Source organism: Chlamydotis macqueenii, chromosome 16 (genome assembly GCF_036417535.1).
Source record: "Chlamydotis macqueenii isolate bChlMac1 chromosome 16, bChlMac1.mat, whole genome shotgun sequence".
NCBI lineage: Eukaryota > Metazoa > Chordata > Aves > Otidiformes > Otididae > Chlamydotis > Chlamydotis macqueenii.
The window spans coordinates 4,368,742-4,396,641 of record NC_141571.1 but is presented as its reverse complement, the minus strand read 5'-3'; the positions used below and the strand labels follow the sequence as shown (position 1 = coordinate 4,396,641).

Sequence of the window (27,900 nt, the reverse complement as noted above, 5' to 3'; positions counted from 1 at the left end):
GTCTGGATCTCGCACGAGCAGCTGCAACCAGTTCAGTTGTATAATGGAAACCTGACCTACAAACCTTGAACCAAATTCCAGCTATATTCCCCTTCGGAAAGCGAGTGCGTGAAGGCTGCACACCTCTGCTCTGCTGCTGCCAGCTCTTACAGGTGGAAACTCTGGCTTGGCTCCATGCCCTGACAGGACCATTACCTTTCCTCCATCCGGAACACCTGGGAAGAAGGGGATGGCCAGGAAAAATAGAGTTTAAATGCGCCCTGGTTGTGTAAGTGTGATCTGTGCAACCCGTTAGCAGGGGATGGAGCGTGTCGCACTGGCCCGGATCCCCACGCATCACCATATGCCTTCTGCTGAAGGACAGAAGAAGGAGCAGCAGCCTCTGGCGCTGCCTCTTCCACCGAACAGGGCTCCGGGAGCCCTGAAGCAAGGGACACTTTCCCAACAAACACGCATCCCTTGTAGATCAAATGGCTGCACGCAATGCTCTGGGGCCAGAACAACTGCGGGGCTAAAAGGAGCAAGATGACAATCAGGCTTGGTGCGAGGCACAGTTTTTGGGATGGATCACGTTAACCTCTTCACTGCTGAAGCTTTGCTCCCCAGCGGGGCCATTCCTCAAGAGGGTTGTTTTTCTAGACAGACCAAATAAACCTAATTGTTTGAGGTGTTTCATGCCTGAAACACGCAACAGCGGAGATTCAAAAGGAGAACATATGCACCAGGGTTTTCTAGGAAATAAAACACCCGTAAAGCAGAGATGAACACTCGGCACATGCAGGCAAGGTTCAGGCAAGGCCGTCCCCACCGCAGGCGAAGAGGAACAAATCACGGCAGCTGTGATCTGCAGAGTCACCATGGGATGGGAACGAGATGCAAGGCAAAGCCATCTTCTCCACTCCAGCACCAGCCCAGCAGCACCAGTCAGGAGAGCCCGGCCAGATGGAAATTCAGATCGACCTGAGCCCCAGAGGAGCTGGGCAAGACGTGCAAACCCTCCCTTGGATGTCTACTCTGCAGTAAAAATCCAAAAGCATGAGAAAGAGGTGCTTCAAGGAACTGTGGGAGAAGCAGGAGCTCTCAAAGAGGTTCTTACATCGTCAACAGTTTGCAACCATCTGATCTCTCGTTCCTCCACCCCAGAGTATTTAAATCAAGGAGTTTCTTCAGATACTGGACTGAATTTGAATGACAGTGTTTCTCCAACTTCTCGGCTGGCAATCCCTTCCTTTCCCACGTTCACTCTGGAAATAAGGAGACGTTTGCTGTTGATGGAGCACATCCCTCCGGACTAACCCAGCAGCGAGGGACAGGGGCCAGGCCACGCTGACCCACCGACGGGTCCTATTTGGCCACATTTCTGGATCAGCTCCCACGTGCCCGTGTCACGCACGGTATCCTATCTCCCCTCACAGATACCGCTTCCGTTTCACGAGAAAAAGAGCTTGATAAGAACCGCTGACCCCTGTGCAGCTTATCGCAAGAGAAAAAAAAAAAAACGAAACCAGCCTGGAGCCAGGAAGGGGCTACGTGGGCCTCCTCGGAAGTTGCCCCTTCGCCTCCACCCGCCCTCACAGCCACGCAACTCCAGTGCGTTAAACACCACAGGAGCCCAGCGAGATGTATTTCAGCCATCACACGCAACTGCAGCAGAGAGCAGCTCACTAAAAATCTGATTTACTTAACGACCTTACCAGTCGCTTTGCAAAGCCCGGGTGATTTCAGAGGAAGCGGGTGCCTTGCCGCCGCTCTGAGTCACGGGAAGCGCGGCACCGCGGCCAAGCCCCGGCGCGAGGCAGGAACACTGAAATTTCCCCCAACCGTTCTTATCTTCTCTCACAGCAACTCAAGGCCCGTTTTCAAAACCGGGGCCCTATTCAGAGCAAACAAACAAGCCGCTGCGTTTGGCCAACCCTGCTGCGTCCGGGAAAGTGCCGTAAATCGCGGGCAGAGACAGGGTTTACATGCAGAAGCGACAAGGAACGCGCATCTGCAATGATTTTATGGCACACCAGCACAGATAGCGGTTTTATGCTCCTAAAAACAGGTGATTTAAATTCAAGGGTGTCACAGACTCTAATTCTGAGCTAATTTCTCCTCTCTTCTGTGCTCTAGCGTACATTACCATTATTGAGAGAGCAGAACACAAAAATCTGGTTTCCTGAAGACAGAGTACAACAAAATGATGTTTTTCATGGCAAATCAGTTCAACAGAGGCTCAATAAAACAGGATTGATAATTAGCATTTTCTTTTTGACAGCTAGCAGCGATTGGCTTCGCCTTAAATCTAGCACATTTGCCTATTTAAAACTAAATCTGTCCAAAAATGAAACAAAACATCTGGCAAAAAGCTCCCAGTGAATGCTGGCTAAGATTGACAGCGTCATACACCAGCGTCACCGGCTACAGCGTCAGACAATGCAACAGTGACCAGGGCAGAACGGCGGCGGCCTTCTGGAAACAGCCATCAGGCGAACGGAAAATGCCTCGGAATAGCTAAATCAGTTTACGTTTTCCCTAACAGGACTAGATCAAAAGAAAGCTAACCTGATTAGGAAGGAGAGAGACACTGATTTGGATGCATGGAGCAAAGCAGAACAGCTATAAAGTGATATTTACGGTTGCTTTCCTTACCAGGGTTGCACAGAGCAGCCAGCAAGTACCAGCAGGTCTGGCCCACGTTTATGGGCTAAGGGTAGACCCTTTGAAACAAGGACAGCTTCCCTTTCCCAGCTTACTTTCCCAGTTAAGCAGCTATCAAAAAAAAAAAAAAAAAAAAAAAAAAACAACCAAAAATGTAATTAGAGCAAGCAATGCTCACTCACTGCCTGCTGGCAGTGCCGTTTCTCCCTGCACCGGGCAGCTTGCCCCGATCACGGGCAGGTCGAAGCCACGTTGCCAGACCACGGCTTTTGGCTCAGCCCTCTCAGACAGCGAGGGAAGGGAAGGGCCAGGCAGGACTGGGTTCAAGCACTGGCTGTGCCTACACGCAGGTCCCCAAGCATCCTGCTCTGAGGACGCCGGCCGGTGTGACTACGTGGCTTGTATCAGGATATAAGCTGGCGTGTGGACTAAGGCTTGTTGGTGCTCCCCTTGGGATGCTCGCAGCGCTGAATCCTACGGGAATACGATGCACACACACCTCAGGGACATTGTGCCTGCCTTCCCAAGGGAAGCCAATATGGATCCTGGCACCTGCGCCAGCCAAGGCACCTGGCAGCCATCACCTCCTCCAGCAAATCCTCTCCCCCGTGAGATTAGCACTCTGCTATGCACAGCTGCTTACAAGGGGCTAATTTTAGTTAAATGTGACCACTCAGTCAGTCACTGGGTGCCTGGGCCCCTGCTCCACCAGTCAGTCACTCACAGCTCCCCAAAACCCCTCTGCCACACACAGCAGAGCTGCCAGGCTTCTCGTCAACACGGGGGCCAGCCGGCGCAAGCACCCAGGCTGGCAGGGTCAAAGCCCTGCGGAGCACCTCGCGTGCTCGCTCTCTCCAAACCCCACGGGAACCAGTCAGTCCCCAGGGGCGATGACAGAGCAAAAAGCTTGGAGAAGGCTTTCTGGAGCTGTGCACATCCCAGGGGATGCCCAAGCACAGGGTCACGTTTTCTTTCCGAAGCAAATACCCGCCCCAGCCTGTCACATGTCTGCTCAGGTGAAACGCTTAAGCCCACAAGTCAGAATTTTACACAATTACTCTGTACACTGCAAACTGTGCCCATACTATCGAGGTTTTCACGGCTCCAGGAGGCTGTCCCAGCGCTGGGCTGCACCGCTCGCCCTGCCCCAGCATCGCATGCGTCCTGCTCTGGCAGGGAGACCTCCAGCCTTTCCTCCGCCTGCCCCACAAGCATTTCCACCAACAAACCCTCTCCAGACGCAGCTCTGTCACCCCGCTTGCCTTTGCTAACAGCCCTCAAAGCCGTAACGATGAGACTTCAGATGTCCACAACAAACCAGCCAGTGCCCAACGTCCTCTCATATTTTAGTGAGAGATAATAAATGCGGGCAAGGCTTTGCATGAGCCTCACCAAGCCTCCATGTCCACGCACGGGTCAGACACTATCTGACACCTCCCAGGGAGCCCATATGGAGTTGGATGGTATTAGGCTCTATGACAGAAAATGCTTTAGGGCAAGGGAAAAACTGCCAGACCAACTTTGCCCACTGCAGGGTCAATAAATATCCTTCTCTTGCCCCTCAGTCCCAAGACCTCATGGTATGTGGGTCTTATTTTCACCTCCCAGTTACACAGAAACCAGGGCTGGTGCCTCAACCCCTCGAATTAGCCTGCTGGATTTTGAAATGCTTTGCAGCATCCCAGCTGTGGCATCTCAGGACCTCCACGCATGGTGCTCCATGGAGGAGCTCTTTCCATGGCATGGCAGGGACAGGGCAGACGAACAACGAGGTGCAACGAGGTTTTAAATAGATGTGAACAGCTTGGTGGGTAGGTAAACAGGATCCCCGTTTCTTTCCTGTTCCACAGTTGGAAAACCCACAGCTCCTCCCTGTGGGATGGAAAGGAGGAGGGTTGGGAGCCCACAGCACTGGGGCTGGTTTCCAGAACTGGGGAACCACTTCTCCGCCCCAGCAAAGAGGGGAGACCTTTCCACCGCTGGTGGGAACTTGGGCAATCCCCACAGGGCACAACATGCCACATTGGTATATTTTAACATCATGGGGCAGGAGTGCTTAATGGGGTGGTCTTTATACCAGCATGCACCAGAAAGGAGCTGAGCCTTTTTCTGATGGACTTGGTATCCCTAAGGAACACAAACACATTAGGTGACCAAACCAAACGACTTCAGGAAAAGTTGAAATATCAAAATATCTTTAGAGATCTGTGCCAAAACGCTCAGGGATTCACAAGAAGCCCCCAGTTAATGGTAGCTGAACGTGCTCCTATCCAAGCTTGGTCCAGGAAGGCGGAATGAGCAATGTGTTTCAGGAAGCTTTCAAACCCCAGAGAAGGGCACAGGGATTAAGCAAAGCCGGGTGGCCAGGGTCACCCTTGCACCACTCTGGGCATGGCTCCTTCCACCTCCAGCTGCAATTCAAGCAGTCAATCCTACTTCACAGGAGGAAATCAGCCAACAAATATTGCCCTTCAGCCAGAAGACAAGCCTTTGAACGTAAGCGAAGCAATGAACGTTTCCTGTTCTCTTGTTCCCCTAAGGATAAGTGGACACATCGACACTGCAAATATTCCTGCTACTAAACACACGGGAAGTCTCAGGGCACGGGGCAATACAATGCAGTGATGACGCAAATCTTGAACCCACGCTACAGATTCAGTGCTGACCAGTACTCAAAGGACAATTTTCCTTGCTGCAAAGAGTGATGGAGAATTGCCACAGATGAGAATAATTTGGGTCAGGGGCAGAGCAGCAGCTTGTTCATAGCTGTTCCACAACTGCATGATTAAAGTTATAGAATAATAAATTTACTATGAAAGCGTACGGGGAATCCAGCTTAGATGCCCTTTAAGACAAAATTCTAAACACACTGGCTCTTCTAATAAAAACAAAATGGACTTCCAGCATCTCTCCATGATCCACTGCCACCTACGAACCCAGACGCGTTGTGTTTTTGGCACAGCATCCAGCAGTAGGCTGGAAGTTGACTGGTCACAGCCTAGACTGGAGTTTCAGGTCACATTCAGGACTTGCATAATTTTCTTGACAGCATCAGCTTTAGGAGGAAAGAAAACCCTGGGATCAGCTGCCCGACAGCCAGGAGGATGTCACTGCAGATCCTCATGGACTGTCCTCCTTCGCTGCAGCTGTGGCTCTTTCTAATGCCTGCTATTTCTGGCTAACAAACCAGAATTTAATTAAGAGTCCCATTTACCTTCCCGAGCAGCCCTGCTCTGGCCTTGCTAATTAAAGACAAACCAACAGAATATGAAGCAAAAAAATAAACCAGGTCTGAAAAGTTCGAGAGTCACACATAGTCTGAGCTCCTAAGTAGGTTGAAACCCTCTCTCCATGGGAACGTCACATGTTGTCCAGCCCCGGGTTTCTAAGTTAGGACCTGGTCTCTGTACAGCTGGTGGATTCTCCAGAGGATTAACCACAGCACCCCAGTTCAGATCTCGCTGACAATGCATGAGGACTGAACCCAAGGTTGGTAGACAGATGCAGAAAGTGCTCTTCTCGCCAGGTCCTTCCCACGAGGGAAATAGCTGTCCTTTAGCACAGAGCCATTGCTCCCGCCCAGCTCCAAGAGGCTGAGAGCTGGTCCAGACTTCCTGGTCCCAAGCCGTTGGGCAGAGCGGAGATGTCCTGCAGCAAGGAAACCTCAGCACAGCAGAGCTGCTCCATTCCTGTGCAAGGACTTCGTGTTCTCATTCAAGAATATTCCTGCTGGTAAAATTTTGCTTTTATTGAAATAGAGGATCCTTCAGATTGGGCGATTTGGAAGACTTTGTTTGAATACACCAAGCCACCGTGTCTCGCTACGTTCCAACCTCATCATTTCAACCGGAACCAGGCAAGTATCAGCACTTGATCTCCAACCTTTGCTGCTCTGAATCAGACCAGAGTGGAAATACTTTGAAGGTGCCAGAATCTCCCCCACCAACTCAAAAGGTGGATGTTTCCAGACAGATGTAGGTGTAACAGGACAAAACACGCGCTGTGTGCAGATAACGCTTCTCTATGGCGGAAACCATCGGCTGCCAACCGGGTTCAAACAGGGCTGGTGCAACCAGTGAGAATGGCGTGAGGGTGACATTCAGGTTAGATCCTGCTCTCCTCTCTGTTTTTAGAGGTGAACACTATAGCAGTAGCCCTTAGGAGAAAAAAAAAAAGTGGGCTTTTCTTGTATGGTGGGAGCTGGGGTGTATTTTGTTTGTTTGGGGTTTTTTAAACTAACAGGATCTCTCTTGTCAGCCACAAAGGCACACAAAGATGAAAGAGACTTTGGAAGTTTCCCAGTGCAATTCAGAGCGTGGGGGTTTTAAGGTTAAGAGAGGGACCGCTCCTCTGTGCCACTCAAAGCACAGCCAGGCAGCGCATACGGGACCACCAGAAAAAGGGACCTGAGATCCACCTTGAAGTCCTTCCCCAAACTGACAGAAGCTGCAAACTCATAAAACATACACAGAGCAGGAGAAACACAACTGAGCAACTACAGCCAGTTTCCTCCACCAGTAACCTTTACAGCCAGCCTGCCTCACGCCGTCAAGGGAATCCGGGGGCCAAATGGAGCAATAAGCAGTTGCACATTGCAGGGACCTCGGCGGAAACGGCATCCGCTTCCTAGGAGCCGCACACGGGCTCTTGCTCCCCGAATTACAAGGAGCACAGGGTGCTTGATTGCATCTTGGCTCTTGATTACAAAGGCACCAGCAGACAGAATTAAACAGTTCCTGGCCTGTTCAGCATCCTTTGGGTGACAGGTTAGAGGGCAGGCAAGGCTTAGGAGATGTTTTTAACAGTTGTGCCAGAATCTGAATTTTTTTCTTTTATTTTTTTTTTGTCAAGACAGTTGCACCTTGTGATAAGGTTTCCCAAAGACCTGGCCAGGCTCCAGAGGTAAAAAAAAAAAAAAAAAAAAAAAAAAAAAGCAGTGGAAGTGTATGTAAAAGCAGCTCTGTGCGGGGTTATAAGGCACTGCCTGAACGAGCTGCCATAGCAACTGCGATTAAAGAAAGAATTGGAGCATTCTTCACAGAAGTATGAAAACTCACAGTCAGTAAGCATAAGGATGGGAGGCAAAGCAAACTAGAAGTGGATAAATACAAGCAAGTGGGAAAAATATCCCGAAATGAATGAGACGCAGGGCTGCTTGCACAGGTATCTGCTCTCGTGTTGCAGAGATGCCTATAAATACACGGAGATACCCAACTCCAACCTCATTAGCAAGCGTTTTAGATACAGTTGATCCTGCCTTGGGGCAGGAGGTGGATTACGTGACCTCCCGGAGCCCTCTCAACCTCTATTTTCCATGATTCTAGGAGGAAGAAATCTACACCAGCTGAGCTGTGCTGGCCCAGGTCCAGAAAGGCAGGAATTTAAATCTGGAAAATATAGATTTAATCCACTTTTCAAGTTCTCCTTGACCAGGAGAAGGGTCAGAAAGCAGAGCCTGCAGCCAAGCTCTTCCTATCTGGAAACTACGTCCAAGCGCTCTGTTTTCAACTGCATCAGGGTAAAGCAATCACGTGAAGCCTAGCCATGCAAGACGACTTCACCTCCAAAATTGCCTCACCAATATTCATTTGCAAACAAAAAGAGTATTTTTTGTTTGGTTTTTTGTTGGGTTTGTTTTTGCTTTGGTTTTTTTTTTTCCCAAAATATACTTGAAAACACAATGATGCTGCAAAATGCCAGGTACCAGCGAGCTCTCAAGCATGATCAGGCCAACATCTTACATCCTTTTGGCAGAACTGGATTAGATATCACAACACAGCAACGCAATGAGACGGAGCCCTTGCTACCGGAGGTCACAGCCAAGGTGGGAAGACAGACGATATTTCACTCTGGATTGCTTCTGCTTATTACACAGAAGATACGAGAGGATCCCGACTGAGCAGCTATTTACGCTCTCTGGTTTCTTGTTGCTGGAGCGGGACAAAACACACAGTCAATCGGAGCGTAGGAAGCAGCACACGCCTGGAAGGCAGCCAGGCAGGCAAGAAACACGTTGCCTGCAAGAAACCCCATGGCACAGCCCTCCGGAGCAAGGAGCTGGCCGGGTGCATCGTCAGCCCTTCCACGCTGTCGACCCACCGAGCAGGCAGGCAAGCACTGCATTCAGTGCATGATCCGACCCACATCCACGGCCATCGCTGCGCTTCCACGCCTCGGTCCCCCTTGCCCCGATGGCAGGCAGTGATCCCCCAGGGAAATCGTAAGGACAACCAAGCTGGGAAGTTACTGGCTGGAAGAAGCCACTGATAGACCAGCAAGTATTATCACGATCGGATTGGGAAGGTCTGGCTTCGACATTTGGCAGCCTGTAGATATCAGAAAATAAGCAGCCATCCAAAGCTGCCTCCGCATCATCAGAAGCAGAGCAGCCAGGACAGGGAAGGGAGAGGTTAAGCGCCAGCGATTTAGCACTTTGTTGTATGCGCAGACATCCCTGGGCACCTGGTTGAGTTAAGGTCCCATGGATAATCTGCCTTTGGCTGACAAAAGTCCTGACGTTCCCGGTGAAGGCAGCCGTTCCGTCCTGAGCCCTCCCTGCTGTGATTTGGCCAGGCAGGGTTTGCAGAGCAGATGGTGACCTTACGTATCCTACCTGCTGCACCTCGCACGAGCAGCCCAAAGGGTTTCAGCCTTCACCTCCCATCGCCCAAGCCTCCTTTCAAAAGGGAATACTCCTGACTCATGGTTGCATTAAGAAGCAACCATCGACAACACTCAAATCGCAGAAACGCCCAGTTTGCATTTAGGGGTCCGTGCCACCAAGGAGACATCGGTTCCGAGTTTCCCCTCCAAAACACACTGTAGGGAAATTTTAGAAGCCAATTAAGTGATTTAAGCCACTTCTAGTAAGAAAAAAAAATCTGGGATTGGCAAAGTCATTGGCCAATCTCCATTTGACTTAAAACATCTTGAATCCAGGCAGATCGTCCTTACTGGAGGGACACGTAGCGTGAGTCCAATGTTTATTCATTATCTTGTAATACTCTTACAAGATACAGAAGAAATATTTTCAGTGGTATCAGAAAGGGTAGAAGCTGACACAGATGTAAAAGCCAGAAACCGAAACAATGTGAAACCAACCCGGTTCCATCACGCAAGCCAAGAACGTGTGCTTTGCCAAAACAAGGTGCGAGCGGAAAGATCTGCCCACGGAGGCAGGGGTGGGCAGCCAGGCCAGCAATAGGAAGCTGGGGGGTTTAAATTTTGATCAAAAAAAGTTCCAGCCAGGATCTCTACATCATCATTTCTTAACAAGACAGTCGGAGCGCCTTTGCATGCACGTTTTCGGTTCCTGTCTTAGTCAAGAAAAGAAATTGCTCATTGTGCGGGGCGCAGGAGGGAGACTGCTTGTGCTACAGGACTTTCTGTGACTCGAGAAACTCAAAAGATGCAGAATTTCTGGTCTGTAGGGATGGAAAGAGCCTGTTTCTGAACTCGCACGTCTTGAAACAGCAAGCAGCAACACTCCACACGCACAACAGCCAGCACTCCAACCACAGGCGCCCGAATCCTTCTGAAAGGGATTAAGAGGTTTGACCCACGGAAACCAAAGCTCTTCTACAACAGCTGGGGTAATGTTTTATGAAATGCATTCTGAAGTTAAGGAAATACCTCATTTTGTTATTTAAAAAGTAAAAAAGAAGTATTTCTGATCAAACTTATTGGATTAAAGAAGGGTTTGAAATGAAATGTTCAAGCTGACTCCAGATTTGGAGAGGGAGAGGGCCTCATGCCAGAAAAACTCGAGATGAAGTTTCAGCATTCACTTCCAACCAGAGAAGTTGGCATTTCAAGCCCTTATGGAAATGGAAATCATATTCCCACTTGACTGAAATTCTAGGAAATGGGGGGGGGGGGGGGAGCTTATTTACTTGCTATGACAACAAAGCAAGTGTCATACTCAATATTGCTCATGCTCCCAGATGCCATCTAGTTAGCTGCCACATGCAAGCCACCCTGTGTCGGCATCGCATCCCGATTGCCTGAAAAAGCCAAGTTAATTGTGGCCAGATACACGAATCTGCTTTTGGAAGACATTCCAACCACCATTAACAAAATTAACAAAATCCATCATTGCCAAGAGCTCCCACGCGCAGCTTCCCACAGAGGATGGGTTTCATTTCCACACCTATGGAGTTTAAAATTCAAGAAACATCTTTGCTATTGAACAGAAACTTTTCATTTCTGACTCAAGTCATTCCCCAAATACCCAGATATAGACTCACACTGCTAGTGATAAAAAAGGCTTTTTTTTTTTTTCAGAGCCCTTCAAAGGGCACGAAACCCAGAAGAAAAATCTTCAGACAGATAAATGCACTTGCTCATAGACTCAGACACAGGAACTCCACGTAAAAAGCTTCAGGAGACTGATAATGTGGGTGGAAAATTAAAGCACCTCATAAAAGGTTTTTAGTAACAAGGGAACAGATCACATCAACTTGGAAAGGTTAAAGAAAGCAATTTATAGACACTAATTAGGGCCTCTTTTTAAAGTGCCTTTGCAAATGACGAGGTTGGTTTTATTCCGGAAAGGTGCAAAGGGAGCGCGGTGGGAGCTGCCTCGGGACGGCTCCCGAAAGGGTTTGCCACGCGCGGTGGCAAAATCTCGCTTTTACAGGAGATGGAAGGGTTGGCACGAAGGGAAACGTTGTCGGGGATGTACGTACACAAATAAGCTGTGCAATATTTATATCCTTCCCAGGGAAATCCTCTCCACACCAGCGCAGGACCCAGCGAGCCCCAAGCTTGCGCCCCACTGCTCGCTGGATGCCAAGGCCATCAAACCTGAGATTTCTCCGACTTTCTGGCTCGCCAGCTGCAAGGATCTGTGCAGTTAAAACTTCTGCAGAAAAGCTGTTTTATGCAACGCCTTTGCTCTGACAAAGTTTTGCTCGCAGGATGAGGTGCCAGGAGGTGGGAGCTGAAGGACGTTCCAGTGATGCTTCCCGGAGCCATGGCGGCAGCGGGCGCCCGCAGGGAGGCAGCTCCCATCCGAGAGCCGGAGGAACCAGGGCACCTCCAGTGCTGCTGGAAGGTGAATCCGTCCTTCAGCGGGGCTTTACTTCTCCGTTGGTTCGCTGAAGGGAACGCATTACACCCCAGCTTCTGCCGTTAAAGTCAGAGCTCCCCTGCAAACAGGCTGGGCGTGCAAAGGGACTTGCAGCCAGTAAATGCCACCCATCTGTGCAGGCAGCCACTGTACCCACCTCTGGGATCTCTTTTTTTTTCAATTTCTACAACACCGGCTCCTCTCCCCGTGCTCTGGGGCAGCTTTTACAGGAGCTCAGCGATGCAGAAAGACCTGGACACGACAGCCTGCAGCAGCCGGGGCTGCTTTCGGGGACAAGGCGCTGCCCTGGCCATGGTGGGACCAGCCTCCTCCCTGCAGTTTCAGTACATCACACCCTTCCCAGCTCCTCTGCCAGGGATAGCGGAGCGGGTCCAGTGTGGCAACTGGGAGCACTCTGCTCTCACCTCGGAGCTGAACCGCAAGCCGTCTGTAGATGTTTCAGCTGTCCAAAGGTCCCGGCCAGCGCAGTGCAGCCCAAGGGGACCGCTGCCCTCGGCTGGGGTCACTGCCCATCACCTCCCCAGCGTGACCATCCGCTCACATTTGCCACCAGCGTGTTTGCAGCATGCTCCCTACCCTGGTTCTGTCAGCAGGGATCCAAAGGAGCTTTTAACAGCAGCTTGCTTGTTAAACTCGGTCTGTTTTTGACAGATCTGTTGCAGAAGACGCGAGGATGAAGCAGGCAGAAGCTGTCACCCCTTCGCAGCTCCTGCCCACGCCGGAGCCAGCACTCCCTAGGAGCCCTTGCCTTCAGCACCACACCGAGACACAGCGGTTCTGCAACGCGTCCAGTCGCCCACGGGCTCATCGGCCACAAACTTGGATTTCTTACACAGGAAAGAAGTCCTCTGAAACCATCATGTTTGCACAGCCAGAGAGGTCACAGGCTCGGTGGGAAGTAGGGGTGGCTCAGTGCGGCAGCCGTGCCGTCAGCAGCAAGAAGGACGAGTGAAGATGCTGCAGACACCCACGGGTGCTGCTCTTTCAATGACACCTGGGTGAGGCGCAAGCAAAGGACAGTGAAGTTGGCAAGTCCAGGTCCTCAGGGACGCGGGGCTGCTCCCTGAGGAGCAGGGCAGGGATTTGCACCCGCCAACTCCATCCTACGTGGCTCAACACGCTGCTCCATCAGTGGGTTACACCACAGCATGAGACACCTTCCGGACAACGAGCCAACTCGCTACCCAACTCCACTTTCTTTTCCCCCAATTCCATTGCACGGTGCCTACTACCATCCCCTGTCCCCATTCAGGAGTAAGAATGCTAAAAATAAATACAAAAGTGGAGAAAAGTGACAAAGCTTGGAAATGGCACACCTGCTCAGAGGTAGCTCGGAGGTGACGCGTGCCAGCTACGCCCCCAGCTCTCTAACCTTCCTCACGCTAACTTCTGAATCATCTGTATTTCACCTCCCCCTCCACTTCCCACATGGAAACAAAAGATGATTCATACACCAAAATAATCACCTGGGACCTCCAACAGCCCACAGCTTCCCTCACTTTTGTCCTAGGGCACTTGATTAGGAATTTTCCCAGTTTGACACCTGGATAATGGCATGGGGGCTACTGCCCATGCCCTCCCTGGCGGGTGGAGAGGTTGATTTTCCACTGAGCAGGGAAGCCCCTCTGTCACGTTTGCTGTAACCAGCATCACATCGGAAAGAGCGACTGATGGTTAAAGCTCGCTATCTGGGCTCGCCTACGGAAAGAGGTCAACATGATTATAGCACCAAGAGAGACCTGTAGTGATGGATTTTCCCTTACAGGAGGAAAAGAGTGAAACCGTGAGCTGCAAGCTCAACTCCTGCATCCCCCAAGAGTAAAGCATCCATGTCCGTGTGTGGTGGCAGACCGTTGTCCCCAGGACCTCTGACACCAGGCACGTTAATGCCACTGCCATCAGGGTGCACAGCGACCTGCGCCAGTGCTGTGTGGGCAAATACGTCTGCCAGCTGTCCATCTCACCAAATGAAAATGCATTTTTAAGGCAGACAGTGCAGGAGCTTTCCTCCTTCCAAACTGACCCCTTGCCCAGATCCAATGCCAGAAAGCCAAACTAGAAGGCTGGGTCTCTGGCAGACCTGTTGGACCCATCACACCCTCCAGCCCAAGAGCTGAGCAAAGATACCACTGGTGCATGAAGAGGGGAACGACGAAACGCTCATTAGCCACCCCAACACAGTGCCCTGTCACTTACAAGTATAAAACCCAAAGCCATGCCCTACCAAGTATCTGCCAGCACAGGCAGAGGCGAGACAAGTCACAAATCTGTCACCTCAGGCAATGCCAACAGACGCAGTGTCACAGTAGGGCTGGGCTGGCGTTTGGGGCTCTCCTGGAAAACCAGAACAGCTCAGACTGGGAAAGGCAGCTTCAACAGAGCAAAGAGCTGGAAGCAACTGTTAAACCTTTAAAGCAAGGAAGAAGCAAATAAAAACCTGCAGTTTCCAGGGCATTATCGCAGGTCTGCTCTCCTAGAGAGAGGCTACACGTGTCTGCAAAACCCCAGACACACTGCAGGGCTTGGCAAACGCTTCTCACGCACCGCCCAGGCAGGCATCACCAACCACCACGGTGCTCTGTTTCCGAACGGGTGCAAAACATGCACTGGTGGGACGCGAGGGCAAGTTACGGTGCACAAGAGGCCTTCTCAGAAACAGGGATGTGACTCTGCGGAGATTCCTCACAAGACGAGACAAGGTCCTCACCCTCACCCGCATACCAGACAAGTATACACCGCTTCTTGCAAAAGATGCTGGAAACCAGAGCAACACTCACCAGCAGAGACGCAACTCAACTGGGCAGGTTTCCTAAGCATCTGCCCCGTCCCTGCCACACCAAGGGATCCAGAGACGACACCGATTTCGGTACCCGGCCACTCCAAAAGCTACTCCAGTTCTCCTCCGAGAAATGCTTGTACTTCTCTGTGGAGAAGTCAGCTCTGGCTCCCCGGAGCTTACAGGTTTCCCTCCCCCGTGCTGTGCTGAGGCTAACAGGGATCGACTTTTAGACATATCTTTTTTCTTCTCCCTTCAGATTTTGAAGCAAAAGCTTTGATCTGCTTTGAAATGGTGCAATTAAACCAACTCCTGAACAATTTGTCATTCTCTTCTATAGAAAGCATTAAGCAAAGCCATGCTTTTCAGTATTTTGAACAGGGAAAAATTTCATACATCCGTGTAGCTCTCCATCCATCGCCCACAAGCTGGGAAGCTGAAGAGATTTACACTGACATGTAAATCCCTGCGACAGACTTGTATAAAACCACTAACAGAGGCACACCCAGAAGGCAAAGAACTGTTTCACACCTTCTGCAAGGAGAAAGTGTGAAAGGGAAAGAGATGAAAGCCGCCTCCCTGTCACCATCCCACCCTATCCTGCCATTCCTGATGTCAGTTTAGGTAACGCTGCTGTCACACAGGGCTGTGAGACCCCACAGCTATACCAGAGATGGCAACACTCGAGACCAACACCACATCGAGGGCAGTCCTGTCCGTGGATGTCAACGCTGATCTCTGCACACCACAGCGCGACATGGAGCTCGCACGCAGCCTGACAAAGAAATGGCCAGATAAGAGTGCCGTACCTTCCTCCACGTCGTTCCTCAGAGAAGCCTCCAGCAGAGCAACGCTGGCTTCAAAAGACACTTTCTTTCGGTTAACAGCGTTTCTCTTCTTTTCATGCTTCCGCTTCTTGTGCTGCATCTCCTTCTCGTACTGCGCCCATTTCTTCAGCTGCTGCGCCCTCCGCTTCTGGGCTGCCCGCAGCCTCTCCAGTGTGGGCACCTTATCCAGCAGCTGCAGCTCTGTCAGGAGGTCCACGTGGGCATCCATCGCTTCTGCTGAGAGAGGTGGGGGTGAAGGATGTCCCAGTGGGAAACAACGTCCCACCGCAGGTCCTCCGGATCGCAGCTGCCCGCTGCTATACCAGCATCTCGAGGCCGAGCTGGGAAGGGCCCATCGCAGTGTCTGATGAAAATACAGCAGAAACCTGAAATGAGGAGGGAAGTGTGAGGGATCAAGTCTCATCACAGCAGGAAACACCTGCCATCTCAAAAGGTGGTTCACTTAATTGTGTTTTAATTGCTTGGTTGTTCTCACTAGCCTTTGTGACTCCACCCTTTACTCACTCTAAACACCCAAGCAAAACCCTCTTGATTAAGCTGCAGTTTTGGCCTGCAGTCCATTCATGGCCATAGTTCAAGGTATCCCCCCTTTATGACCACAAGAAAGCCTTAATGAGCAAAGATCTTCCACAGCATCCAACACCATTCCTCACTACAGACACCCCCAACGCCGCAGCCAGGACCGCACTGAATGGATACCCGCAGAGCCATCGGCCGGGGACCCGTGGGCAGCCGCCCAGCCACCTGCTGCACAGAAGTGCCCCAGATTTGAGGAGCGATCCAGCAGTGAAAGGTGCGTTTGAAATAAAGCCAACGTCATGAGCAACTTTCCAAACAGACCCGCACAGAGCACATCGAATGCCAAGGCGAGCGTGCCAAACCGAGGTCAGCTGCAAATAACCACGTATGAGACAAGAGCTCCTGTGGTTCAGCCAGCTTGGGAAAAATCTTGATGGGGAAGGGAGACTGTGGAGAGCTTTCACAAGCACCTGAGAAAGCCCCAACAGAGCAGCTGAGGCTGTTCTTTCCTCAGCCCTCCCGCTCCAAAGGAGAGGAAGCAACAGTCTCACAAGCAATGGATGCAAAGCATCTACAGGGAAAAGAGCAGCAGAACTAAACCAGGTAACAAAAGCGGGCAACTAAACCCAGGTGAGAGGCGTGGTGAGGACACCAAACCTCACCTCACCCAGCCAAGCCAGGAAAAGCCACCGTCCATCCCCCCTCAGAAGGCGAAGCCGCGTGGTCAGGCAGGCATTGCGCCGGGGGGCTGCAGGGAAAGGTCCACGCCACGCAGCGCATCCACCACATCCCAGAGAACTGCGCAAGGTTGAGACATCCACTCCTTTCAAACACTGCTCCAGACCTTCCGCAGGGGTTTTGACCTTACCTATAAATATCTCAGCAGACTGACAACCAGGCACAGCATTTCCTCTGCGAGATAATTGGTTTGAGAACCAAAAACAAACAAACTCAGCCAGAGCACGCAGGCAGGTCCCAAGCAGTCCCTTTATCCAGAATGAAGGGCCAACATGAGGTCAAGGGCAGCTCCAGCTGCACCTGCAAACCTTCTTTTGAGGGTTTCAGAACAGACCTGAACAAAAAGAAAAAAAAACAAAAAAAAAAAACCACAAAAAAAAAAACCAAAAACCCATCCCCATTCCATCCCATAAGAACTTAAGATTGCAAACAAATGCAGCCTACTTTCTAAAAAGCTTTTATTTTGGGACGGATGCATTTTCCACCGCCCCTCACAGGCGTTCCTGGGAAGGTATCTTTTTTGGCGATCTCCGCTCCAGCAACGCAGGCTGTGGATCTGAAGCCCCGTTTACAATACCTCGAAGGAGGGGAGACAAGGGCAGGAAATGCCTCTCGGCATACCGCGCGCGGCACTCCCACCCTGCTCCCTTTCCAGGCCACTTCTGCCATTGTTCGCTGAAAAATGAACAAACATTTTCCAAAACACACCTGAAGTAGCAATGAGGACCTAATTCTGAAAGTTTGTTAAAGCAAATGAGCCTTATTTCAGCGTTTCCCTGTTTACCTCCAGAAAGCTGGAAGCTTTTTTTGGTGGTATTAGGGCTGCACCGTAGAAAGAGCCACAGGACACTGATTTACAAGGAGAGGAGAAGCATGGCTTGCTCTGCTTGCCCGCGTTTCAGCTTTCCTGCACACACCTCGTCCTCCAGCAGTTCCTCTGCTCTCACAACAGAACAAAAGGGAGACTCAAGAGGGGATGGAATGGAGAGGGGAGATCCACAAACACCAGGAGACATCCTCTGCTGCCACAAGTACCAGACACCAGCGTCTCCTCAAACCAACCAGCAAATGAATCTCTAAAGAAGAAAGATCTCCCCGAGAAGCCTTCCCGAAGGGAACACAGCTCGACTTCTCACAGACCTAGGTACAAGCTCCCCAGCATCCTCCACAGACCCCAGAGCCCCTGAAAGACTTCGGCTCTACAACTCCAGCTGCGTGTTTTACAATGACCTGGTTTCTTCTCTGTACCAAAAAAAAAAAAGGTACATTGACTTCTCACGGCACAAACTGCTCAGTCTAACTATAGCACAGCTTCAGAGCCCAGCATTTGTTTACCTGCAAAGCAAGACAGATGCTGGCTGTGTGGGTGTCTGCGGTTTGCAATGCATCACATTTTGGTTTCTGATTTATTTAAAGAAGAGGAGGGGAAAAAAAAAAAAAAAAAAGTGCCATTCTTTGTGTTCGACCAAGCTGAGTTTCCATGAGCTCAGCAGATCCGCCTGCCACCGTGCCGAGCACATCCTGCCAGACGCATGTGTGGCCCCTGGCCCTGCGGGGACAACGGGCGACTATTTCGGGGCCGAAAGGAAGGTGAGATGCTCGCTGTTGTATCGTGCTCGCGCCATCGCGGTCCTCTTAGCGCTGCAGCGGGGTAAGACCCGCTCCAGCCACATCAAAGCTCAGTCCCCACAAAGGCCGCGCAAGTGTTGGCAAACACAATTGTCTTTTTCAAAAAGCTTGCGCTTCCTGTACGTTTTGTCTCACCTCAGTACAAGATCCAGCTCACTGAGCTCAAAGGACCGTTTCAGGGCACTCACTTGGGTTACAAGAGACAGCGATTCCGTGAAGTGAGGGTTTACTGAGTCAGCAGCCGCAGCAAGCTGCCGACCTCGACCTGGTACCATCAACCCCGGCGGGCTCCTGCGCCTCCTACACACGCACCTCTTCCCATTTCACATTTAGAGGTTGCCACTTACATCCCACAAAAGGAGAAAACCCAGTGCACTTGCTTTCCCGTCCCAGCACACACTCAGAGCTGCCCCCCTCCAGCCTCCTACGCTTTGCCATAACTTCGCCAAGGCTGGATCCACTGAACCAGCCGTGATGCTGGAGAGCCTCCTCATCTCCCCGTCCAAGGATGAAGCTGGAGCCCAGACCTGCGAATCCTCTGTCGCATCTCCCCAGGGCTCTGCTTATGGCACAGCATGACACTGAAGCAGAACACAAACACTTGCAAGAGTCCTTCACTCAAGTGTCATCAATTGACTTCGCTTCTACACCACTTGAAAAAAAAAAAAAAAAACCACACACAAACCATGCAAGAGCAACCCTTGAATGGGACACCTTGAAACAAAATAGCTCAGCAACTACAGAATTCTTCTAAGCTGTGCATCTTTCAAGCAAAGGCAAAACTCAAGACCCAGGTGTGTGAGCAGCCACTTCTGAAGGAAAGGAGATCATCCCCATTCCCAGGATTGCCTGCAGGGAGGAACCTGCAGGATCGGGCCCAGCTGATGAGCTGAAGCATTTGTGTTTGCAGCATAAAGTCAAGGCAGTGGCATGAAGAGGGACAGAAATAGCTCTCTCCTCCCACCCCAAGCTAATCTTCTCTCAGGTGGAACTGGAAACCAAGCACGAAAGCCCATAGCAGGGATCTGAGCGCATAAGCGGCCTGCAAAGGAGGTGGCTGCCTGGTTTATTTATTCCATTAGCATCAACTCCTGCACCACGGCAAGGTGAGGAATTGCCACATTTACCCCTTCTGCCTCCTATGAGAGTCAAGCTGTGGTGTTCTCGCTCCATGATAGATGGGGCCCATCTAGATGATCAGCCCATCGCAGCCCTTTTGCTGAACCCACCCTCCAGCAACAAGCACCAACGAAGAATTCACAGGCACCACCTTCAAGACCGTCACTGCTCGGTGAAACAAAGCAGCTGAAGACGTGTTCTGTCTCGTTTCCGCCGTTGGCCAGGATCTCCCCAAGGTCTGGAGGACACAGTAGAGCGGCTCTTCATCGCTTGCTCCCCAACAAGCAGCGTTCCCCTCCCTCCCCAGAGGAATACAGTCCAAGTCATTTCCTAAACCCTGCCACTGCTGAGCACGTAACCCCACCGGCTCTGCCAAGGCACTCCCACCCTAGCACCGGCACTGCTCCTTGCGGCAATCCACAAACCTTCAGGAAGGTGGGAAACCTTCCTGCCCATTGACGGGAATGATCCCTGTTCGGGATCAAGAGCTCTTGGAGTTTGTAGGGTTTTTTTTGGTTTTTTTTTGTTTGGTTATTTTTTTTTTTAAAACAGTACAGGGTACTTCAAGACAAAAGGGTCTTTCCTGCTAAGCAGACCAGAGCCTAGAACCAGGGTTTCTTTCCTTATCATAGCTGCTTCTCTCACTTCCTGCCTTTTGGAAAAACATTTCATTAGAGCATCGTCAACGAGAACACTGCATCAAGCCCTACCATCCAAACCATTACAGCCTGACCCACCCCTAACGGGGGACTCAGCCGCCGGGTCTTCCAAATCAAGACAGAGGGTCAGATACCAACAGCAAACACACAGCAAACTGGGAAGGGGAGTTCAAATCCCAAGAGACACGCCTACCCTTCTGAGGAATCCCAGCCCCAAAACTCTTGTTGTCCCCTGCAATGCTACAGGACAGACACGTTTTCTGCAAAGCCCAGGGAAGGAGTAGGAGAGAACACCCGTGGTGAAAGGCTGCAGTGGTAAGCAATTCAAAACACGGCGTTTCCAGCCTCCTGAAGGGTTTCCTTTCTTTTTGAAACTGAAATCTTTATTCCTCAGCCCATTAAACAACAGCTTGACGCACACCTAAGCCAGTACTTTCAAGATAATATGCAACAAATCCTTCTCTAGGGGTCAAGAGGATCCACTGATGAGCAGAGGAACACAGAACAAGGTCACCTGCCTGACTTGGGGCAGCAAACTCACTGCAAGAGCTACACCATCACCTCAGGATTGTTATTTCTAGTCCTGTGCTCCAGCCACGAGGAACTGGCAAAACCCTACTCATCCCTCAGTGCTGCTCTCACAGCGCTGGCTGTTGCTTCTGGTGGCAAATTCTTCTTGCACGCACCATGCAATTCTCCCCGCGCCGTGCTGCGAATCCCACAGCACCCGCAGGTTAGAACCACACAGAGGAGTGAAAATTATGAAAACTGTTGCTGCATGATTTAATTCCACCGGTATCTTAGAAGCAAACTGCTCCTCTCCTCACTCAGGGCTTCTGCAGCATTTTGAGAGGCAGATGCTCAGGGCTACCAAGTGAACGGTTCCTCCAGAAGGAATGAAGCGGGGAGCGACAGGAAATATCACTTTAAAAATTTAAAAAAAAAAAAAAAAAGGAAAAAACAGATATTTCAGCCAAGACTCCTTAGGGAATACAACTCCTACAGACTGCCCTGGAGTGCTGGTGGAGAAGAGCAGGTACAGAAGTCTTCTGGGTAAGAGATCTCATCAGACATCGGGAGTTTCGGGCGAGATTCCTGGCTTTCCCACAGGTTTTTTGTATGCAAAGTGAGTAACTTAATCTGTGCCCCAATTACCTTCTTAAAGGGAAGATACTGCTTTCCCCGTCCGCAGCAAGGGAAGTCTCATTGCTGCCTGATGCAAAGGTAAGTCTGGTGGTGAAGGTGCATCAACACAAGTTATTTTTCCAGTTTAATGGAAAGCTCAAAGTTTAAAGCTACATTCTCCCCCAGAGAATTAAAACCACGTTGGTTTGGCCGCTTTATCTCTCGTTCCAGATAATCTCTCCCTCTTCAGTGAGCTCCTGCCTAGCAGTAGGAGTGAAACACAAGCAAGAAGAAAAAAAGCGAAACAGCACGTCAAAAAATCTCTTTGGAGCCAATGCTGTAACAGAAAATTTTAAGTGCCTCATTCTTTTCTCATCTCAACTGTTCCACTCCTAACAATATTGGCAATTGTTTGAGGAAAGCCCCTCAGTATTTTCACCATATATTTCCCATAAACATTCAACACAGCACAATATACATTCTTTTTCCTATCAATATTTCAATGTAGGCTTCCATAAAAAAAAAAAAAAGAGAACTTCTGTGCCAAGCAGCCCTCCCCCACGTCAGCGCGCTCGGAACCACGCTGCTCTTCCCACTGGCACCTCAGTGAGGAGCAAAACAAAGCTGGTGCTGGTTCCCAGACACACACACATTTATCAATGGCTGGAGAGCTGGGGCTTTGGGATCATTGGGCACGGCCACTGCCATGGAGCGGTTGGCTCTAATAGGACACAAGCCCAAGAACAGCTCACTCGTGTGATTTAGGAGCAAGCTGGGGCATCAGAGATAGACCAGCTCAGCACTTCCTTCCCTCCACATGGTTCTTGTGCAAAGCTGCTCCTCACACCCCATTTCCAGTGCGAGGCAGCCGGACTTGGAGGCATTTTAGAAAACCTTGATCTAGAAGGTCTGTAGAGCAAATAGATAAAAGAAATTAGGAATTTTTTTTTTTTTTAACACTGAGGATGGTGGAGCACTGGCCCAGGTTGCCCAGAGAGGTGGTGGATGCCCCATCCCTGGAAACTTTCCAGGCCAGGTTGGCCGGGGCTCTGAGCAACCTGATCTGGTTGGAGATGTCCCTGCTCCTTGCAGGGGGGTTGGGCTGGATGGGCTTTAACGGTCCCTTCCCACCCAAACCCTTCTGTCATTCTATGAAATGCTCTTTTCTATGTCTGCTCCACACAGCTGCCACCTTTCTGCATTAAACTGCCCTTGCCTGGGTAGCTTTTCAAATCCAGAATGTTTACATGGATCATTTTTACGCTCCCTACAAGTTTGGGGTTTTTTTCCTCCCCTCTCCATTTTCAGTCCCCAGCATCCTTCCTAGCACCCAGGCTCCAGCCCAGCTCCGCTCGCGCTGGCTCTCCCTCCGCACCCACAGGCGGAGCGGGCTCCTCCAGCCCTGGGTCCCGGGTGCCCCTCCGCGGGTGCTTCGGAGCCACAGAAACTGCTCGGCTCCCTTTTGCTTTCCGAGGGCGACAGCTCAGGTTTGCCTCCTGCTTTCAGGTCAACGGGCGAATCAGTAAAAACAGCCAGCCTGCGCTCTTGGCCGTGAGCTTAGCACGCAGAGAAAGGTGAGTTTGAACTTGAAAATCTAACTGCGATTCAGAGTCAAGTTAGAAATCAGAAGTTCGGGGCTCAATTTCAAACTAGACACCAAAACAAGGCGTCCCCTTTTAACCCAGTGCAATAGAGAAAACCATTCAGCAAAGCTGAGTCCGCAGAGAGCGCGTACTAATTGTACTGATTCTTTTTTTTTATTCTCTCTCCTTAGATGAGGACTGTACACATCAAACCACAAGCAAAGCTCTTCCCTCTGTACCCGAGACGGCACACGGGACTCTAGAGAAGGCTACGCATGAAGACAAGGAAATTTTATCCCTTCAAGAATTCATTACATACCACTCCCCTCTCCCCTTTGCTCTCCCCAAAGAAAAGTATCTGCTCACAAAATTTATCTCTCGCATCAGAGGAGCAGCCGGATCCCTGCCCTCAGGCAAAGACAGAAAGATCAGAACGGGATTTCTGTGCAAACACGAACCGAATCCCGGCTCCCCTCGCAGGAGAGCGGCCCCGTCTCCTGAGCCAGGCGGTTAAATATTGAAGGAAAGGCATGCAGCAGCCCCGATTATGTGGAACAAAAATTAATTGAGGGCATAAGTCTCCGATTGGGCTCTCCATTTATTTTTTCCACAGCACATTATACGTGTGCATGGATGGCAATGCAGACACTTGCGGGGAAAGCAGCCCGGCCCAGCTGTGACAGCGATATTGACGCCTTTTATTTGTTTTGTTTTCCTGGTTAAAGCTTCCTTTTCTTTTTTTTTTTATCAGCCCTGCAACAGACAGATGTGTGGAGTCTTCCAAAACCGCATCCCCCTCCCTGACATTTTAACCTACACATTTGGAGACCTGTAATTTGAAAAACAACAAAATCTTCCCCAAACAGGCTTTAAAACAAGGCATGGGGAAAAACAAAGCTAAATTCCAACAGGATCTCAAAAAGACCATTGCAAGAGCCCCCACCCTTCCCTTAAGAAAGAAATTAAGGCCCGATTCGCCTGCACCTCGGTCTTTTTAACAGAAATCCTTCTATTGTTTAAATCCACTTGCACAGATTTTGGCCCATTGAAAAATAAATAAATAAATAAAACCCCTGGGAACAGCCCAATTCTGGCTCAGCAACAAGTGAGATAAGTGCCTGGATTTCCCATTTACAGCTCCTAGGCACCTCAAGGCACGCCAACGCGGGATGCTCCAGCGGCAGGGCTTTTGCAGGCTCTCAGCTGCTGACGGGGACGTCTGCTCCTGTCACTGCCGGTGCATCGCAGAGGTGACAGCGAGAGCGCGATCCCGCTGGGCCCCATGCAGCTACGCAGCCTCCCCGGGCTGGGGGACACGGCATCCCCCGGGGAGTTACCACCTGATGGGATTACGTTCCTCTTTTTTTAATTTTTTCTGGTTTCCTTGCCGCCAGAAGAGAGTCCTGCCTTGCTCTTCTCCAATGCTTACAGACACTATCGAGCAGATCTATAACCATTCCAATAATCCTCAAAGGATGTTCACTAAATAACACACAAGGGTGCCCTCTGACCCATCCTGCATCCATCAGGGAGCCTGTACATCCATTCAGGACGGTGTTGCCCACCTGCCTCTGCTGCTCAGGGACCAGCACGGTGCCCAAGGGCTCTGCTGGGAGAGTACAGAGGTGAGACTTCGGGAAAAACAAATTATCCGCACTACGGTGCGGGATGTTTTGCTCCACATGGCTCTAATATCTGGATTTGTTATCCAAGGCATGGCCCTTATACCTTGGTGACCTCCTCAATGACTTATTCCACTGCTAAACCATGCGCGTGCCACACTCTGACAAGCAGCATCATACAGTTTCTGTAGGGTACCGGTATCAGCCCGTTCACAACAACGGCAGCGAAGATCAGCACCACCAGATACTGTTACTGCAGGGCAATCAAGACCGTTTTCCCTTGAAGCCTGCAGGAATACTGTAAGTGCATCTTCTAGAAAGTTGAACCATAATACTTCAAGAGGACAACGGCTCCTTAAAATGCAGATCAGCAGAAACCCCGCATGGGAAGTAGGCTGCTGCCGGCAGCGCTCGGCTGAGGAAAAGCATCTCCGCTGCCTCTCGCCTCCACCTCTGCCCAAGCACAGCTCCAGAGTAACTTGCCTTATCTTAGATGCAAACCATCAGACTGAAACAAGTTTGTTTTTTTTTTTTTTGCTAGCAAAATGCTAAAAAAAAAAAAAAAAAAGTTAGCACAGCTTTCTGCAGTGCCAACATCACCAGTTTCAGTCTTAAATCAGACACTCGGCGCAGCTTGCCACCACCGTGCTTGCGAGGCAGATTTGCTGTTTCTGAAGTGCCTTATTTTTAGGTGCTGTTATCAACCCCTTCGTCACCATCCATGCCCTACTTTCTGTGTTTTCTGCATCCACTCTTGGCCACAGTCAGAGATGGTACGTTGGCTTGACTTGCTGCCCTGACAACACAGTTGCTTTGACATTCAGTTTCATCAAATATTTACCACTTCTTAGTTTGTAAATACGATTTCGGATACTTTACACTAACTTGACTATGAACACGGTACCAGAATTGCTGGTACTGCCCTCTCCTCATCCGTCTAGTTCTTACTCTGCTTCTGCCATTCCAGAGATCACAAGCTCTAGGGCTCTGCTGCCACAGGTCAAGAGAGACCAAGGAGAACCTTGTCCACCTACAAGCATGAGGTTCAGCCATCCTGCTCTGCTTTCTCAATGTGCACCCGCGCCCGGATACGCAAACAGCCAGACCTGCCCAGGAGAAAGACTCTTCCCAAAGATATTGGGATTAAAGGGCCAGAACTCAGCTGGAAAGAATGGCTGCTCTTGAGGGAGACCTTCTAGAGGGCTTCCCGGGCACAGGTACGCACCCTGCCATTCGGTATGTACCTCAGCTGAATATTTGTTCTGAGAAGCAGTTTTATTTGTGTGGCAGAAAAATCAGTGTTCCGGTAGTGAAAGTCAAATTCAGGTAGCAGGGGCACCCTAAAGCCAGAAATCTGCTCTGATCCTGCAGATGGTGGAGATGGTCCTGCATCCCGCTGGCAGACCTACAGCACAGCTCCCACCAGCCACTTTGGTGGGTTAAGCAAGTAAAGCCCACCCAGTACAAAGCCCCTCTTAACTTCACATACCAGATGAACTCTTGCTCAAGATCTCGGCAATAAAAAGCCAAGCCCTACACTAATCCCCAAATCTCAGCTCAGCACCATGAAGTAGAGAAAGCGATGGCAGGCATTACTAGACACATCACAGTCAGCATGGGGCTCATGTCTTCCTTGGTCTTTCTCCTCAAGATTTGGGTTTTGAGCTGCTGAGCAAGTAACCAAGCAGACGTTGCGGCTGTGAAATGCTGCCAACATCCAGCGTTGCCACACAGAGCCACTGGAGAGCAACGCCTCGCACTTGGGGTTTTCCCATACGGATCATTAGAGGTGCCACGATGTCACATGGAGCTGTTGGGACAAAACTGAGGCCGTTAGCATTGACAAGTGAAGCTGTGCATCTCCAGCCTTCCCTCCTAGGCTGCCCCCTCTTCTCTTCCAGAAATACCCAACCTGCACCTCCAGCCCCTTCCAGCTGCAGGGCAAAGCATCAAGCCGTAGGGTGTCAAGCAGCCCCTCACCTACAGAGTTGGGGGGAAGAGCTAATGAGCCAGCTCACAAGGGTGGTCTCTTGGCAACATGGGGTGAGAGAAAAGGAGGAGAAAAATCGCTGTCAGCTCGTTTGTGTGCACTTAGGGTGGCATTCCCAACCCTGTAATTGTTGCGTAATGAATTTAGCAATGGAGTTCAAGAGTTATGATTCATTCAGGCCAAAAAAACCATGAGTCAGTCCCCAAAGAATCATGAGATGTTAAAATTATACACATTTAACTTCAGCCTGACAAATCCAAAGGAGTACTGTAACAGCAGAGTGCCTCAGCACAACTCACAACATCACGCAAACATCCCCACTCCTCCTCCCAGCCAACGCAAGACGAGAGCCGCACGAGAGCAGTGCCTGGGTCTGCCGCTGCAAATAATTTACGCCTGCCGCCTGTTCCCAGCTCAGGTTATCAGCCCCAGCTCAGAAAAAAGGCACCTGATTCTGCCTCTCAGCCAGTGCTCACGCTGACTCACCGAGAAAGGCGATAAGGTCCCATCCAGCCCAACAAAAGGTCTTTGCGCAATCTCGCAGGAGGTGAGCTCTGGGGATGCCCAGCACAAAAGCCGGTGAGGGGACAGGGGAGGAGAGCAGAGGTGGCTGCGGGAAGTGGGCAGTCAGGGTGCAAACCACAGGGCTGGGGAAGAAGCGCAGCTCTCTGTGGGGATCAAGCAAGGAACGGGGCAGATTTATTATAGAAAAGGATGGCTACGTTGAGGAGCATGTGTGGGTCACCAGGAGGCAACGCAGAGAAGACCTCGGGAAAAATAAGATGTTTTCCTAGCTCTGTTGGGTGATCTTGCTTAAGTCACGTCCTGTATTCTGTGCTTACGGAGCTCACATATATGGAGAGGAAAGCTATTTTGAAGTGAGACAGGGCGCGAATTCAAAGCAGAACAATTATTCTGGGTTAACTCCCCAGGTGGCTTCTTATTCTAGAGTGGCAATACCTTTTTCTAGTTTAATGCACTTCAAAAATAGATTAGGCCAATGGTTCTGATCTGCAAGGCTGTGGTAGCTGGCCTGCTGCTTTTAGAGCATCCTTAATTAGAGCCTGGTACGGGGACATGAGGGCTCCAGGATGCAGATGTGATAGTCCAAGTTTAGAGACATTTTATTAACTGGGAAAGAAACAACGGCTTGCAGGAGGGTCTGCCCAGACATGGCTTGGGCAGGAGCTGCTGCAGCAGCCACTCCTGCGGCAGGCACACGGGACACAGCCCAACGTGCCAATGCGCTCTGCCAACCCAAACCCAAACAGCGCTGGACGAAACCGACACGCCGCACCTCCTGCGCAACCAAAAGCCTTCTTGTAAAGCCATTTTTCTTTGAGGTTCATTTGAATTTACTATTTATCAGGCTTCCATTTAGCCTCATTAATCACAGCCTATCAAGCTCTTTCAAATCAAACATAGAAAAGTACCCAGCAACTGCACTGCTGGCTTTATCCTGCTGGAATTATGGAAGGCTAGGAAGCAAGAATGCCAACCCACCTGTCTCCTGCTTCTCAACCACTTCCCCTGGGATAAAATCAGCTGACTCTTCTGG

The 27,900-nt window shown here is 50.5% G+C and overlaps 1 protein-coding gene across 5 annotated transcripts in view; it reads right to left on the bottom strand.

The window, feature by feature from the left end:
- PPP1R16B (protein phosphatase 1 regulatory subunit 16B) overlaps positions 1 to 27,900 on the bottom strand; it is a 61,581-nt gene that overhangs the window by 29,561 nt on the left and 4,120 nt on the right. The window contains exons 1-4 of one of the 5 annotated variants that reach the window (XM_086760898.1): positions 17,060 to 17,142; positions 16,746 to 16,949; positions 15,661 to 15,723; positions 15,320 to 15,571 (exon numbers count right to left, since the gene is read on the bottom strand). In XM_086760898.1, coding sequence (XP_086617024.1) covers positions 15,320 to 15,566 — 247 coding nt within the window. In that variant the 5' untranslated portion in view covers positions 15,567 to 15,571; positions 15,661 to 15,723; positions 16,746 to 16,949; positions 17,060 to 17,142. Of the gene's footprint in view, positions 1 to 15,319; positions 15,724 to 16,539; positions 16,619 to 16,745; positions 16,950 to 17,059; positions 17,143 to 19,371; positions 19,454 to 19,473; positions 19,602 to 27,900 lie in introns of those variants that run through there. The other 4 variants (XM_086760899.1, XM_086760894.1, XM_086760895.1 and 1 more) reach the window with 4 other exon arrangements.